The 17226-nt window shown below is 40.6% G+C and overlaps 1 protein-coding gene across 1 annotated transcript; it reads right to left on the bottom strand.

Annotated features, from left to right (window-relative positions):
* Positions 1–264: 264 nt before the first annotated feature.
* LOC111232364 (coagulation factor VIII-like) lies at positions 265–16630 on the bottom strand. The gene is made up of 27 exons (XM_022759850.1): positions 16409–16630; positions 15963–16063; positions 15543–15665; positions 14069–14281; positions 13059–13241; positions 12777–12880; positions 12015–12135; positions 11648–11921; positions 11362–11527; positions 11095–11182; positions 10023–10240; positions 9757–9901; positions 9431–9640; positions 7948–8804; positions 7680–7819; positions 7142–7307; positions 6668–6907; positions 5996–6224; positions 5689–5871; positions 5350–5466; positions 4476–4547; positions 4174–4259; positions 3874–4029; positions 3144–3288; positions 2880–3025; positions 1282–1464; positions 265–960 (listed from the first exon to the last, which is right to left on the bottom strand). The coding sequence occupies exons 1-27, from the start codon at positions 16564–16566 to the stop codon at positions 805–807; spliced, it is 4980 nt and encodes a 1659-aa protein (XP_022615571.1). The 5' UTR covers positions 16567–16630; the 3' UTR covers positions 265–804.
* Positions 16631–17226: the final 596 nt, after the last annotated feature.

Raw genomic sequence — 17226 nt, 5'->3', positions numbered from 1 at the left:
CTGAAGTCAGATGGACAGAAGAAAGAACAAAGATAATGTACTGGCAAGAAGGAAGAAAACAAAAGTGAAGGACAGAGAGAGGTGTTTGTTTGAAGCTGCCCATGTTCAAACGTCTACCTGAACTTGGTAGAGTTTTGAAAAAACACATAATAGTTCAAATTCTGCCTTCAGCTGGAGGGAAAATGTGTGTCCTCGTATTTTTGTGTTTGTGTGTACAAGAATGTTTAATTCACACCTGAGGTGTGGAATAAATGCCACTGAAACTCTTTTAAGATTCATTGTTTATATAAACTCTAATAAAGCAAAAAAAAAACATTAATACAAACTTTCCCCATCATATACAACTACTAGTCAAACTGTATACATCCTTCTGGGTCTGAAATATTTACACAAGCTTACATTCAAAAGGTTTGCTCTGCAGTTAGCCCAGCTGTGAAAGCAAATACTGTGTAGCTCAGCTGTGAAATAAAATATTCACATATTATATCCATTTTAATATGACCTCAAGCATACTTATCTCCTGTCTTTTTGGACAGGATTCTTCTTCTGAACAGTAGTAAAATGACCAAACGCCACACTGGCAAAAAGGTGAAAATGTAAACAAAGTTGTGGCTACAGAAGTAATAGCTTTTCTCATTCAATTTCAAACAATATATATATAACTTAAGAAGTGTTCATCATAACAATGAAACATTTCTCATCAACCAACAAAACTAAGATACTTCATGCACACACAAACGCTCACACACAAACGCTGCTTCTAAAATGCTGCTGCATGCCGGTTGCTGAGTTTGTCCAGTGGAGTCAGAGCACCTGCTGTGCCTCACAGCCCAGGACCTCCAGACGCAGGGCGATGTCGTTGATCCAGCCCCGTGGGTGGATACGAAGGTAGCGGCCAAACAGAGGAGGATCAAAAAGTGTGACAGCCTCCTCCTCTGGATCGTTGTTTCCTGTGAAGATCTGAGGATGGAATAAACAGGAACGGAGGGAAAAGCAGGGAGTTAAGAAGAATTGTAATAAATTAACACTGAAGGGCTCAGGTTGCAGATTAGATCCAGAAAATATTTTTTTTCATGCAGATCTGGGTATTAGAGTTCAACAGATGTGGATTTTGGAAGTCATGATACTAAGAACTGATTATTTGCCCAGAACTTTTATTAGTTACAGGGATTTTCAAGCGTCATACCAGCATTTAGTACACTGTGTTACCAAGCTTTAATAGGACTCTTGTGATGGGCTGTCAGCTCTATAATACAGAGTCCAAGTGTCTGTGTGGTCTACCTGTTCTCTTTGGGACCTGTCCTCTAACACGCTGCTCCAGGAGTGTCCATCATGACTGACGGTGACTGAGAACTCCGTCACCATCATCTGGGTCAACAGTGATCGTGCTCCTTGGGTTATGACCCCTGTGATACGTCTGATTTTCCCCAGGTCGACCTGCAGCCACTCGTGGGGATTGTTGTTCTGGCGTGAAGGGGGGGGACATTTTTAGATCTCAGAAAGTAAAATATTAACATAAAAGAACAAAGACGAAATATACAAACAAAGACACTATACCAAGGTCCTCGCAAAACTCAAGTGAACTCGGGGCAACAGAGAGGGACATCACAGAGTAGGGCTAAAACAGCTGGTTTGTTCTTATGCTTGAGCAGGATGAGACACAGATTTGCTCCAGCCTTGGACTACAAAGGCCATGAAGGAAAAAAAGAAACAGATGCGGAGATGGCACAAGGGAACACCGCATCACTTCCCCTCCCACATTTCTCTAAAAACACTAAGAAACTTATAAACTAGGTTTCTGGCAGTGTGTTGTTTTGCCATGATATAATCGGGTAAAACCAGAAGAACTGTTTGTGTGGGGACGATTTGTTGTATCCATCATTTCCGAAAAAAACAAATGATGAGGAAAAGGTTGCTTGGTTTCAGGAAAAGTCCCAACAATTAAAAATGATTCAAAGCTGAAACCCAGTGTGAGGAGAGCCAGAGATTTTTAAAAGCCTATTTAAACGCCAAACCACTCGCATTTATATAAACAAGGAAAAGTAAATCAAGGTGGGCCCCATTACAGTCTGTATCCTGGAACATATTTACAAGAAGTGCTTTGTTCCTGTTTAGGCTAATGTTAATGACAATGACTGAATGCTGAATGCGGATACAGTTAAAGGATAAATGCCCCTAAACCTCTGAGGACATTAAAAACAGAAAAGACTTCACACATAATATGAAGCTATCTGTTCAGACCTTTACAGCCCTTTGAGGACACTTCGAGATAATAATCAGCCCAAAGTGTTTGACCCCTGTCAATGAATCATAAGTGCTACATACTGTTTGCCGTGTGACTTTTAATAACAGCTCAACAGTTTGACAGAGGGACAAATCACACCTCTAGAGTTCAGTGCTGCAAAGTGTGAAAGCGATAAGCTTTGAGACGAGAGGAGAGGAAGAAATGATAAAAGGCAAAAATAATATAGGGACAGAGAGAGGAGAATGTGAGGGAGCAATAATAATGCATGACACTGGTTCTTAACATAGTGCGACATATGGAACAAACGGCAGATGAAGTAACACTGATTGTGTTGGTGTTTCTCAAACAGTGTCGCTGAGGCACACACAAATAACTCAACAAGTTTTTCCTCCAAGTGCTTGCTCATTGTGGGAACTGTTCAGTTTCTCTCTATAATATTGTAAGATCTTGACCTTACCCTGTAAAGTGCATTGAGATAATGTATGTTGTGATTTGGTGCTATGCAAATAAAACTGAACTGAATTGAATTGTTTTCCAAGAACACTGATTTTGCTTTGCGTGTATTATAAATTTGGATTTCATGAACAGTATGCGTGTATTTATTAACATATGTGTTTATGTGTGTTATGTTCACCTTTGGCCTCCAGGCGTTGGCTCTGCCTCCCTGATGGAGCCGGGCGAGGCTGGGGCTCCAAGTGCTCAGCAGAGATGAATGAGATGAGGAGGCACTGAAGCTGCTGTCAGGAATCAGCCTCTGGAGCCCGAGAGGGAGCGAGCAGCCTGGCCACACACACAAACACACACACACACACACACACATACAAACAGTCATTCTCAGCACTTTCATACAGTTAAATAAAGACTTCGGTAAATTCTGTCACTGTTTGTTACAACTCACTGTTGAGATCGCAGCCCAGAAGCTCCAGTCGGAGAGCAGGCTTTTGCACATAGTTTAATGGCTGAATCTTGATGTAGCGAGCCACAAATGGTGGGAAAAAGTGGTTGTTTTTCACCCTGGAGCTGTCCATGTTGCCATAAAATACCTAAACCAGAGCCACAAAAACAGTTTACAACACAGTGAACACTGCCCAAACTCCAATGGACAACCATTTCCCAGATTTTCTGACATCACAAATGCACAGCCAAGGACAGTGGCACCTGCTCGTAGCTGATCTGCAAAAACTGTATAGTATTCAGAATTTGTAGTTAATGGACTTCAAAACACAAAACTACTTGTTAGGTTATTAGAAGGTCATTTGTGTGGGATACTTTAAATTTTAATGATGGAGTCATCAGTTTTAAAATAGTAAGTAAGTCAAATGCTTTGCAACAGTTTCACTTTTGAAGTCTTATGAGTTTTGAGTTCTAGTCTACAGACTGAAGGCTCCATCTTCCTGACACATGAAGCAGATTGTTGAAGCTGTTTCTAGATATAGAATATATAATGTGTATGTAAATACAACTGGAAATAATGTCAGTGGTCACGTGGTCTGTTTATCTGGTGATCTGGGAACTGCATGTTCCACGACTACTTGTATGCTGAGGAACAAATTTCCTGAAGAATCAACATTTTATTACTGACAAATATTAACCTTAATCCTACTGAGGTATCACATTAGAGGACATACATTGTTCTGCCTGGTGGTGTTTCCTTTGTAGGTGACCCAAGTATCCTGGTCCAGACTGTAGGAGATGGTGAAGAACGTGATGTAGTGGTCCCTCAGCTTTGATCTGACTCCCTGTGTCTGAATACCATGCAGCAGGGTCGGCCTCTGGAGGTCGATCTAACAAAACACACATTACATGACATAACATTTCACTGTGCTTGATTACTGTTTTAAACATGAATGTTACAAAGAGAATTTAACTGATATTGTTGCACCATATACTGTAGCAGATAAAGTGTAGAGAAAGGCTGTATGTCTAACCTGTATCCACGACATCTTGTTTCTGCCCATCCAGGCATTGATATAACCCGACTGGTCCAGCCTCGCCAGGCTGGGCTCCCACCTATCTGGACACACAAGTATAAACACATTTATAATCCAACTCTTAATGTGGGCAATTTCCAGGGTTTAAGATTTCATAAAGCTAGTTGAGGTATTTTCATTTTCGTTGCACTGGGTATTTGTGGTAAGCATGTCCTCTCTCTGCAGATATTGCTAAGTATTAAGGGCCTTCTTGGTGTGTTTACCCTGTTTAATGAAAGTTTAAAAAAACAGCATCTTACCTATGTGATCTGAAGCCGTGATCTGGGAATCCTCAATCCTTCCTGATTTCATCCCCAGAGGCAAGACACATCCTGCATGACAGTAAGAGAAAATTCCAGCAAATTTCCAAGTATACACAATTATCACTTAAAAATTTCCCTTTCCCATTTCTGTGGACTTAACACATCTGAACAGTACAGATTTCTGGAAATGACAACAGCATCTGTATTGGTTTACCTCAGAATGCGCCCTCACAATGGATGAATTTCTCATTACAATAAAAAGTTTCCTAAATTAAACATTGCTTGGGAAAAAGCCTCTGATATATTTCATATGATGTGATGAAACTCTTCAAAATGCAGCAGCTGTGGTGTTGGCATGTAAGTGATGAAGTTCCTAGTGTTGCGAAATCTTATTCAAGCCCAAATATCTGTAGCCTGGTCAGCAGCTCCATGAGGCTGAAACACTCATTACGCAATAGAAAACAAAGTAATGAGCTGGCAACAATGGAAACACTTGGCCAGTAGCACACCAAATTACACATACTGCAAAATATGCATGCTAGCACATGTGATGATAGCATGCTAATCTAAGAATGTCAGTACAGATGAGGCTGAAGGAATTCAATCATTGTTGTTGGAAAAGTGGAAAATTTGACTTATTGGTAAAGGGATCACTAAAATCATTAAGATCCATCATCTTGAGACAATGAAATATATACCAGGTTCATTTCAATCCTTTTTGCTGAGATTTTTTTTTTATCTCTGGACCAAAGCGCTGGACACAGGCAGAACAGACTGACACTGTCATTCCTTGAGCCACTAGCATGACTAAAAAGAAATCCAGTTAACTCATTAATAATATTTTTCACCCATATATGAAATGTGTACCTACGTGGATTATACACTAGCAGTTTAGCCCTCATGCCAGCCAGCTGGTAGTCTCCTATGGTGCACTCAACCAGCCATGTGCCAACTGTGGGGGGTCTCATTTCCACTGTGCCAAACACTCCTGGAGGGGGGGGGGGGGATTAATGGGTGACAAAGAGCAATAAATAAACAAGACAGTATGTAATATAGGAATCAAGAAAGATCCTTAGAAAGACAGGGTTACATAACCAGAAAGACAGAACTAAAAGTATTGGCATATAAATATGAATGTGCACGTGTGTGTGTGTGTGTGTGTGTGTGTATGTGTGTGTGTGTGTGTGTGTGTGCGTGTGTGTGTATTTACCTGGGAAGAGGTTGTAGACCCCCATACGGTGCTCCTGTTCAGTGTGAACGGTGAAAGGCAAACCATGGAAGTGCACAGCGTGGTACTCGCCGTCGCTTCCTACATTCAGCAGGTGCCACCTCACTCGCTGGTGCTGGGCAACCAACAGACCAGGAAGTGTCTCCGCCACATAACCATTTATCGCTAAAAGGAAAAATCATAAGCATTTATTTAAAATATATAAAAATGTTTCATAAAAACAATTGCAACAAATCTGCAGTAGTTTAATTAAAACATGTCACCAGCGATCAACTCTATTATCACCCACCTGCAAACTTATTGCTGATGTGGTACCAGGGGTCCTCGGTGTTGGCCTGACAGGGTGGGGCACAGTGCCGTCGCAGATTCTCCTCCATGTACCAGCTTTTTGTTTCATCAAAGGTGTGGAAGAGCAGGGAAAACTCCTGGACGTCCAGCTGTGTGTTCTGACGAGTCCAGAGGGTGCCAGGCTTACAGATCACCAGAGGACCGATCAGACCTGAGTGTAGGTCCTTCTCCTGAATATAGAAGGATATATTTATTTTCTCCTTTTCATTTAAATACAGTCAAGGTTTTAGGCAATAATTAAAAAGATTAAGCTTGTGAATTTATGGGACATGTTTTGTGATTCCCATTTTATGCCCTTGCAAGGAACAAACAAGAATTTATTTGAGATTTAACAATTACAAATTAACTTACAAATAAACAATCAGACTAATCTTATGCTGAAATTAAATAAGAACCAAATGGAGACAGTTATAATAATAAACAAAGCAATTAGTGCCTCACTTAATTGTAAATGACAAATTAAAAAATAAAATAATTATTTTTGATAAGTTCATATGTACATGTATTAAGAGACAGTAATGGACAAAACAGAAAAATAACATTCATGCAAACACAGGTATATGCTGTATATCCATGAAACATGTGAAGGCTGCAGGTGAAGGCCCATACAGACCTTGTCCACAGTGGAGTAATAAGCCCCAGTCTTGCAGTCGAATTCAGTGTCAGTTGGTCCTTGTTTCTTGGTTATTCTCCAGTTATAGGTCCGCGCCTCACCAGGAGCCACGGGCTCTCCTGGGACACCAGGTGGAGCAGAGGAGGCATAGGTTTGGGCTATGCCGGCCCCCTGGCTGCGGTCATACACTCCCTGAAGATGAAAGGAGTACGGCCTGGATGCCTTGTTTTTAAAGATCACCTTGAGTAAAACAGGGAGATTACCAACACCAATCAAAAGTGGGGAATTTTTCACAAAAGCAGAGACAGTTTTGAGCAGAGAGCTACATTTTCTACAGTAGTTATATCTCGTACTTTGGCTGTTTCATGAAAAATTTGCTGTAAATTGAAGATTGAAGATAGTAGCTACCATGACTAAAGAAAAAAACATCATTAGTTTATCATTTTATTTTGCGTAGGCAACAGTATCACTCACAGTGACAAGATCATTAATCTCAGCTTTGATGAAAGGTCCCATGAGTCCCAGGTGTTGTTGAATCTCTCCCCTGCTTATGGGATTTAGGAAGTCTTCACCCCTGTAGGCCTGAAACACCACCTTCTTATACTCTGGCAGGAACTTCCTCATACCTCGACGCATCTCTCTAAAGGAAGGAGTTCAGTCAGTACTGCTGATTTAATACGGATTATTTCAGGACATCTGAGACTCAGATTGTCAGGTTTAGCTCTATATTGTCAGACTTGGCTCAGCTTTCACCAATCTACGCTGTATAACACTTAATTAGACACAGTAGACTGCTTATGTTATATTATTATCACTTCTACATGCTAACATTTGCATAGCTTTTTATCATGCTAACATGACAACATCACCATATTAAGATGGATACAGTTAGAAATTTAACATCCCAACATTTAACATTTTTGTATAAGGCTGAGAGGAGCTTTCAAAAGTCAGAGCTACATAACTCACTATCGGAAAGTGAAGAAAAACCTCAATGAAATCTTATTCCTACCTGGGTTTGATGAACTGATGTGGTTTTCTGATGCCGTAGTCCCAGGTGATCTCCTCTGCAGCAATGTAGTAAGTGCGATATTTGATGCCTCCTGAGCGTGGGTTCACATGGCCTGTGGCAGACATATGTGTGCTGTTCATCTATAAAAAAACAAATATTTACATAATTAAAGGTGAGGACGAAGAGTTTGGGTTTGTGGCAGTTGCTATCTGGCGTATGGTATTATATGTACTTGAAAAATGTACACAAGACATACAGAAAATAGTACCTGATAGCTGTAGTCATCATACTCTAAAGACAGGTCAATCTGTGTTTCATTGTTGTTATCAGCAGTGTAGTTGGTGTCCAAAGCCAGCAGATCCACTGAAAGTCGATCAGGTTCAGACTGAATGTAGTTTTGCAGTACAAAGTTTTCATCCATTTCTTCTGAACTGCTTGGTTCCACAGTTGAGATTGTTTTTGTCAACAGTGGATTGCTGTTCAGTAAGATCTCGTTGCTCTTTAGAAGCTCCTCTTTTGTCAGATTCATTTCACTCCTTTCCTTGGACTTTACCTCTGCATCAGTGTCAGTCTTGTTTTCTGCAGACTGTCCACCAGTCTCTGTCCCAGTTCCTCCAGCTTCTGAGGCTCCAGAGAGAATGTCCCCATCTGTCCGGTTTCCCTCTGCCTGTCTTCTCTGTCTGCCCCCGTGGTTTTCTACAGGTTCAGTCCCATTCTGAGTAACTGTCAACTCTCTATCTCTATCTATTTTCTCCAAGATATCCTGTGGGATTTCTCCCTCTGACACCCTGTTTGGATCTCCTCCTGTTACTGACACTCTCTTCAGCTGACATATCTGTCCTTCAGAGGCCCCAGTCCCTTCAGTTTTATCATTAGTGAAGTTTCCTGACTGAGTATTGTTGATAGCTGGGGGTTTCTTGCACACACGAACCAAAACTGTGTTATTTTGTGACCTTCTGCCCCTTGGCAGTAGATCAATCTGATCTATATAATCACTGATATCATCTTCATCTCTGTCTCGATCGACTAGTGGGAGGTCTCCATTGTCGCAAGGACGAACTGTGTAATGGATGCTCATCCCCCGGCTCTTGAGGCTGCCGTCGAAAGCACTGATCTCCCACTCACCTGAGCAAAGAGAAAGTCAAGCGTTAATATGATTTGAGTGTATGCACTGGCAGTGCATGACATGCATCAAAACACTCACACCTATTGCTTTTCATGTAAACCCAATCACCAGCCGCATCTTGGAAGAAAGAACAGTAGCATATCCAAAATGCCTTGATGCATGTCAATGCTGGGAAACAGGATAGTGGCCTTAATGCTCAAAAGCAAAATATTTTTTAATCACATTTATGCTTCACAGGCACATCCCTGCTACCATGCACACACCTTGACTACTCAACATGCTGAGTATACGATACAGATGTCCATCAGACGTCACTCCCCACTAAGATGCTGCCGATGTGTGTTGCACCAAAGTTTTTCAAACAATTCAACCCCCAAAAATTGTTATATTTCCCACATTTAAGGCAAATAAGTAACAATCTGTGTTGCCATGTGAAGCCACCATGTGTAGGAGTTTTATCTGATTACAGCATATTTAAGTTATTCTGATAATGCTTTTATTTGTGGTTTTTGATTGTACAAAAATAACACAGTTATGGAGTTTGGGGGGCACACAGGCAGACGCAGTGTCATTTTTAAATACGACCACAGGTTTAAAAGGCCAAAACTTGAATCTGTGATCTCACCTGTCAGCTCAGTCTCCATGGGAATGGTCACGCCAGTCATGGGGAAAAGGGTGAGGACGGACTTGTAGAGGCCTTGGTACTGAAACAGGTTTCCCGTGAAGTATACAGAGAGAAAGTCACTTTGGGTGCCCACGCTGGCCACATGCCAGAAGGTGACATCAGTTTGACACATCACAAACTGACGCCCGCTGAACATGATACCATTCACACCTGGAAGAGAATGGAAATCCAAAGTAGTTCACTGATACTGTATGTCACTGTGACCATTGTTCCACTGACAACCATTAAGAAGTAAATATACAAACTGAACTCCAAAGTGAACTCACTGTAGATGACATTGGAGTTGTAGAATTCAGCATCTGTGGTGTTAGAGAAGCTTTGGCTGGATTTCTGCATGTTTTCGTTAAAGTACCAACTTCTGTTCTCATCAAACACAGCAAATATCAAGCTCCACTCTTTATCCGGCCCCAACTACATGCAACAAAAGATTCAGTAAACACAAGACATAAAATTACATTAGTGGAGGCAACACTGCAGCTTGGATCTTCCTCTTCTGTCTATAAGTGCTATGTTGTATTCAAATTCTTCTCACCAGGCGTCCTCTGGTGTCGATGGCCTCATACTTGCAGATGAGCAGGGTGCCTACCAGCCCCGATGCCAAGTCCCTCTCTGGTGAGATGGTGCTCTGATACAGCGTGGTCAGACACTGGGGGTCTCCCTCCAAGGGCCCGTCATCTGGTGTTAGCTTCCAAACGTAGCCAAATGTTCCATTGGGGGGCACTGCCATGGAGCGTAAGTCCTTCTCTGCATCTGTTGAATAAGATGAGAGTAGATCAAGTTTTGATGTTGGGAATTTGGCAGCAAGCAGACAAACAGCATGACACAAACAACACAAACATAGTATGTTGAAAACATCATACATCTAAATTTCCTCATTTTAATTCTTAAGCATTATCTTAATTCAATTTGGTGGATTATCTTTTAAATCATATAGATATTTTATTAGTTTAATGTTCCTTCTGAGGGACCCTCCTTGGATATTTACACTCAAAAGCAATATATTAGGAATAACACATGATTTTAAAACCACTACGTGTACAATTTTTTATGTGGTTGTAGCATCTTTCAAATTAACTTTCACACTCAATCTTTGTGAGTATTTTGATGTCGTAAGTCTTCGGTATTAAAAAAATTAAAGAATTCCAGAAAAAGTAAATGCTATTTGTTGTTTCTGCCCTTTCATCTCTTCTCTCTGTCTTTAAATTCTACACATAGTGGCTTTAAAGACTCAAAGGAAATACACATTTTTATGTGAATATATGCCCAAAACAATCCTTCTGTCATGTCTTTGAGTAAAACATGGTAATAGTTTTGATGACTTATCTTGTACTGTGGGACATATTGAATAAATCTAATAAATGTGATTTGAAGTGACTTGACTATAAAAACACACTCTTCTGAGTGAGCCAATCAAATCCCTGAACAATTTGAAAATTCCTCTTGCGATGATAAACCTTCACATTTTACATTATACTTGGAAATATGTCACATTAAAGAAGGTAAAGATGATTTTACCTATCTACTGGATCTCTAATTAAGAGGTATTTGAATTCTGAGAATTACATTCGTTTTGTCTGTTGGTTTATGTCTGTGTTTAAGATTACCAGTTGTGGTTCTCTGCAGTGGAGCGATCTTGGTAAGGCCGTTGGGGTAGATGTTGAAAGGGCGACTGGCCAGGTTTCTGAAAGTGATCTGGAGACACAGTTTAAATCAGTGGAAGAGCAATAGAAAGGCAAACAAAGAATTTGTACTTTCACAATACCAGTTCTTAATTCTGTTTTTGTTAAAATTTCTTTTGATTTAGCTCATACTTCTCATGCAAAACAGACAAATTCCCAGATTATCTGTCCTTCAAAACTTGACTCACTCACATGGAACTGATCATTGATTTTCCCTCTCAGGAGTGGGCCCATTAAATTCTTGGCAGGGTTCTTCCTCTGAGTGAAAGATCCATCGGTGTATTCGACATACACCACCTTTTTATACTTGTAGTCCAGGTGATGGGGGGATGCAGGCAAATATGTGGATTGCAATTCACTGATGTAGCAGAGAAAAAAAAACACAATCACTTTATTGCAAGCAATCCATTTAATTCAAATCAATTCAGTGAGCCACTTCCTGATCCTCTTCTTCCTTCCCTTCCTCCATCTTTCCTACCTGTCTGTGGGTGTGAGATGAGGAGCGTAGTCCCAGGTGACCTCTTCAGCTGCGATATAATGCTGCCAGGTTTGAGACTGCTGTCCTCTGTTGGATCTCGCTTGCAGATGTGGCTTCTTAGGCTGATAGCTTATGGTGTTGAATAAATCATCTTCATCAGTGTAGTCTTCACTTTTGCCCCCGTAATCCCCGTGTTTGACGTTTCGCACGTCAGGTCCTGGCACAATGACGGGTTCGGGGCATTTCTCCACCGTGAAGAAGGCGTTCATACCATCTAGGTAGAGCAGTAATGCACCACAACAATCAGATGTATGACTCAGACTGAAGAGATGAAAATAATTTTTATCAAACAGATGTTTGTCCGTACCGTGACGGTGAGCATGTATCTGGCAACTGATAAGGAAGCGGCCTTCAGTGGTGGGTCTCATTTCTGCAGTGATGAAGGTCATAGGGGTCACCTCCATGGTGACTTTACGATGAGTCAACACCTGAAAAAACAAAGCCAGTGTATTAGATTTTAGTCAAGACTGTTTGAGAAAGAACATGATAATAATAAATTAGATCAGAAATTATAAATTGGTTTGTAACAGGTAAAAAAAGAATCTATTTCCTCCTGTATAATCATCCTGCCTGCTATTTGTGAAATGAGAATTAAATTAACAGAAAAGAAGCTTTCAAAGCACATGAGATTAACATCTTCATTGTTATGTTGCATACTTTAGACCGTACATTATATAATTACAGAAGCCCACTGGAGCACTGCAGGTTTAACAGAGTACTCTATGGTTTTGGCATGTCTGTTTTTGAGTTATTTGTGACATCACATTTCTGTTCAGTGTTAATGGGCATGTAGGGACAATCATTTAAACAATCTGAAATAATTTATGAAGCCCTCAACTTGTGCAAAACTAGAAAAAGAGGCACTGATTCTTGCCTCAACAAAGCAGAGTATGACTTCACTGAGTAAAAATCATCCAGAAATTGCATCTGTTGATCTGTTACTGGATCATTTATTTCAATCTTTATATTTTTAAGATTCAGCCCGTAGCATTCTTATTTTGGATATTAAGGATTTAAAAAAATCTTCTCTAATTGCCTCTTTAAAGTCTGTTTGTTATGACTGAATTACCTGCAGAGTGTGATCCTGAAACTGAATGGAGTGGATTTCTGGAGCCGTGCCCACCCCAACCAAATGCCAAAACACATGATTTCGGCCTTGACACATTGTCAAACCTACACACACACACACACACACACACACACAAACACACACACAGGCACACAGGCACACAACAGAGAGAGAGAAAGAAAATGAGGCCAAATTCCTGTGCAGACCAAACACAACACAACACTTAACATTACAACCCTTCATGGAACAAGCTCTCTGTCTGCAGCCAGTCTGGTTCATTACCTGGTAACGTAGAGTTGACATATCCATTGATGGTGTGGTATTCCTTCCTGCCTTGGCTCCTCTTGAACTTCTCTCTGCTCATCCTCTCTCCTATCTCTCCATACCAGCTCTTGGTCTCATCAAACACTGCAAACAGCAGGACGAATGCTGGATTTCTCCTCAGGCCTTCGTCTGTGAAGGCACCTGGGAAAACATACACACGTAATGCAGATATAAGACACAATAAGAGGTGTAAAGACCAAGATGTGATAGCATGTTTGCAATGCCATAGTGCAGCCAGAGATTATGCAATAAGATAGTATGGATATTTTGAGATTGAAAGAACAGCTAAGCTAACCAACCACAGCCAAATGACACTTTTCAGCAAAGGCCTGGGCTTAGTAATATGGATTTAGATCTGACATCAGCCAGAAACCAAAGTTATACCAGGTTTAATCCAAGTGATGAAATGATTTCTGCTTCTTGCTCGTTCTAAATGTTAGCATAACTTCAACAAAAATCTGTGTCTTTCTGTCTGTTTCTGTACCTGTATGTGTTTATAGGTAATTGAGATGATGAGATGAGGTGCAATGTGCATGATCAACATTAGAGAGAGCTTTACATAACAATAAATGATATAAAGACACAATAAATATGAGACAAAATGTTTGTCTGTAGGGAAACGTGTGGTCTCAAGTATAATTTAAACTTTCAAAACACTGGATCCTACATTTCCAACATCTCTGTAGCATCTTTCGTGAGATGCTATTGGACAATCCCTGACTGGCAAATGTCAATGTTCTACCAATTTCACAACCGCAGCTGGTACCACAGAAATTCTTATAAAGTTTGTAGTCTTCAAGTACAAGCTGAAATCATTATGTTTTAAGACTTTGGAAAGCCCCTTCCAGAACCACACAGGAGACTATATAACTGTTTTCACAGGCTGAATGGTACTCTCTGTTGTCGAGCAAATTGAACTTAAAAGACCATAACAGACCAAAGCTGCCTTTGGTCCTCAAATTACTGACTTGATTTGCAGATGAGCAGGGCACCGATGAGTCCTGAGTTGACGTCTCGGACTGTGTCCACCTGGGATGAGTAGGAGTAGGTGAGGCAGTCAGGGTCGCTGGTGGTGGGGCCATCCTTAGGGCTGATATCCCACACATACTCATAGTATGCTCCTGGAGAGACGGCGTCATCCTCCTTCTCCTGACCCGCTGTGGAGTCATCATACCCGACTCCTGGAAAGAGAAGACACAGCATGAGTCTGTGTAGTCATTCAGCAGTACAAGTGGGTGAAAGCAGGAAAACTACAGTCACTGCAGGATAAAGGGATAAATTAAATGAATGCAATTCTCTCCTCTTTGAGAAAAAGAGAGAGTGTAATTAAAAATAAATAAATCAAATCAATCAATCAGCTGTGTGACATCACAATAGAAAAAATAAATGTTTTTCATATGGGAATGTTTAAAATTGCAACTTCAGTTAAGTAAATCGTATCAGGAATAACGTAAAACCACAGTCTGTGCTGATGTAAAAACCACATCCAGGGGAAGCTCTGACTCATGATGATATGCAACAATGACTTCAATCCAACACGTGCGCACACACACACACACACACACACACACACACACACACACACACACACACACAGGTGCACACCCTCAATATTAGGCTGATTAGATCTGCTTTGTGAAACCTCATTGCTGGACGTGACAGAAGCAGCTTTTCAGATTATGATAAAACTGCATTCTAAGAGTCAAGCCTGAGGCAGGGAGACATGAGCCGTTTACTGGAAGTGACTGCAGCATTAGGATATATGTCAGCGGCTGCCGTGAAGGGGATTTATCCCCAAAAGCTTCTTAGAACAAGGATATTCAATCATTTAGATATTTTTAACCGCACGTTTCATGGAGAAAACTTGCGCTGTAACAGACTGACTGTTTGGCTCTAAAGTGCTGCACAGAATCTGCACACACAAGATAATGATAACCGTTGCCTGCTGCAATTTCTAAAGAATGAGGAGGCAACTTTTTGGGAAGCTAAAACTTTTTTCTTGATGATTCCTAAACCATTTACACTTAGCTTTGAATATCTTAATCAAACCATTCATGACTATTACCAGTAAGTGGGCAGTAATTCGATTAAGTTTACATTAACATTCTTGTCTTTTGCAGTGAACTGATTCTTTGCTCATTTTTGGCTCAGAAACAAAACGTGTGTGGCTATCTGACCTCACCTTCATCTAAGTCACAGTGGAACATTAAACTTATAGGCTTCTTGTGTTTTTTTTTTTTCCATTTTCTCATCTAGGGTATAACCTGGACTTCACATTAAGAGCTGAGTATGAGTCAAAAAGCTGAGTAAAGTTCTTGGTATCACTTGGCCACAAAAAACAGAATGTAGCTGACTAACATACAGTTTGTGATGCATCGCTTTAAGGTTTAAAAGTTCACGTCCAAAAGATAACAACTTTTCCTCCCGTTCACTTCACTATACCTTCAGACTGTTTCCAGTAGGTGATTCCTAAAGGGCTGATACTGTAAGGCTGAGAGGCCAGGTTTTTGAAGTGGACCACCACCCGGTCACCAGCCTGCGCAACGATCACCGGGCCTTGAATACCTGCAACCAGTGGACACAACTTTCTTTAAGAATTCATACTAATAGTAATAAAAATCAGAAGATACGTGCTCTGAAACAGAACTAGTAACTATGAAGTTTTCTTATTTGGGTTGAAAACAGGCGCCGTGCATGTCTACAAAATCCCTGTTGTGAATATAAAACAACTGAAAACTTCATTTCCATGAAATGAAAGTTTTTGTTCAGCCGTTGAAAGATTGGTATTATCCTTTGAGAAAAACACAAAACAAAGATACAAAATATGTGGCCTAATAATGAACATCATTGGAGGAGACCTACCTGTCCATGCTGGTCTTGGCTTGGGGACACTGTATGTGGAATCTGTATACTCCCTGTAAACTGCCTTGATGTATTTTTGAGGAATATCTTTGGAGAGCCATCTAAAAAACAAACAAACAAAAACAAAATACAGGATATTAGTGAAACCAAATCAAATAATAAGAAAACTGCCAGAAAACACTCAAGAAACCCATCTTAACTGTTTTCATTTTTTTAATTAACTGTCATTATATTCATCTGTCAATATTTTAACCAGCTTCTAATAAATTCCTGTAAAATATGACCCTTTATTGGAAGCAAACCAATCGTCGTAATATCATCACACTTTATTGAACAGTACACGCTTTAAAAACTTCTAAAATTAAGGTCAAACTGACCTATAAAGACTTCTACAGTGTGCCGCCCAAAAATAGTGGGTTACTAAAATTCAACAAAGAAACATTCACCTTTGGTCGGAGTCACCATCGTCCAGGTAGAGATAGTCCCAGCCGATTTCTACAGCTGCTATGTAATAGTCTCTTACAGCGGGGGCAGACGGCTCCACTTCTCCGGCGGAGCAGCGGAGCAGCAGCGGCAGCAGCAGCGGCAGAAGAGTCGGCCTCATCGCAGTGTGCGCACCTGTGGGGTCCACCGTGTCCCAGGTCAAAGTCGATCCAGGCTCTGGCGCTCCTCCTGTGGGCTGGAATATTTAAAGGGACGGGCTGCGGGGGTGGGGTGGGGAGAGGACGATTACAAGGGAAACTGAGGTTGCATGTGGGGGCGTGTGGTGGTTGGAGTGTGTGCGGGTGAGATTGTGCGAGCTGTGCTATGATAAGATCAGATGAGACTTTATTGTCCAGGGAGAGAAATTTGTCTTGGACACACCGAGCTGCAAATGAAACCGGTAAATCACATTAAACAAGGATCATACAATCTTGCCATATAATATACATAAATAAACCTAGAACAGCACTGGCCACAACTCTTTCTTAAGGCACCCATTGTAAGAACTTTGCTTGGCTTCATACATGTTACTTAACCATTTATATAAACAGTTATAAGCCATTAATAAAAACAAATTTTGGGTTGCCAGATTGGGGAAAACCCCCCAAAATCCATTAATTGTCAACTTGATTATATTTATATGTATTATATACTTGATTGCTTACATGAAAGTGGGAAACAAATTAATTTTACCTGATGGATTGCCAACATTTAGAACTGCTGTTATTGATGGGTTATAACTGATCTATAAATAATTAGTATTCAATTATTTATAAACCAT

This window comes from Seriola dumerili, unplaced genomic scaffold (genome assembly GCF_002260705.1).
Source record: "Seriola dumerili isolate Sdu_G_001 unplaced genomic scaffold, Sdu_1.0 BDQW01000331.1, whole genome shotgun sequence".
Classification (NCBI taxonomy): Eukaryota; Metazoa; Chordata; class Actinopteri; order Carangiformes; family Carangidae; genus Seriola; species Seriola dumerili.
The sequence above is the reverse complement of the archived record's forward strand: the minus strand, read 5'-3'. Positions and strand labels throughout refer to the sequence as shown.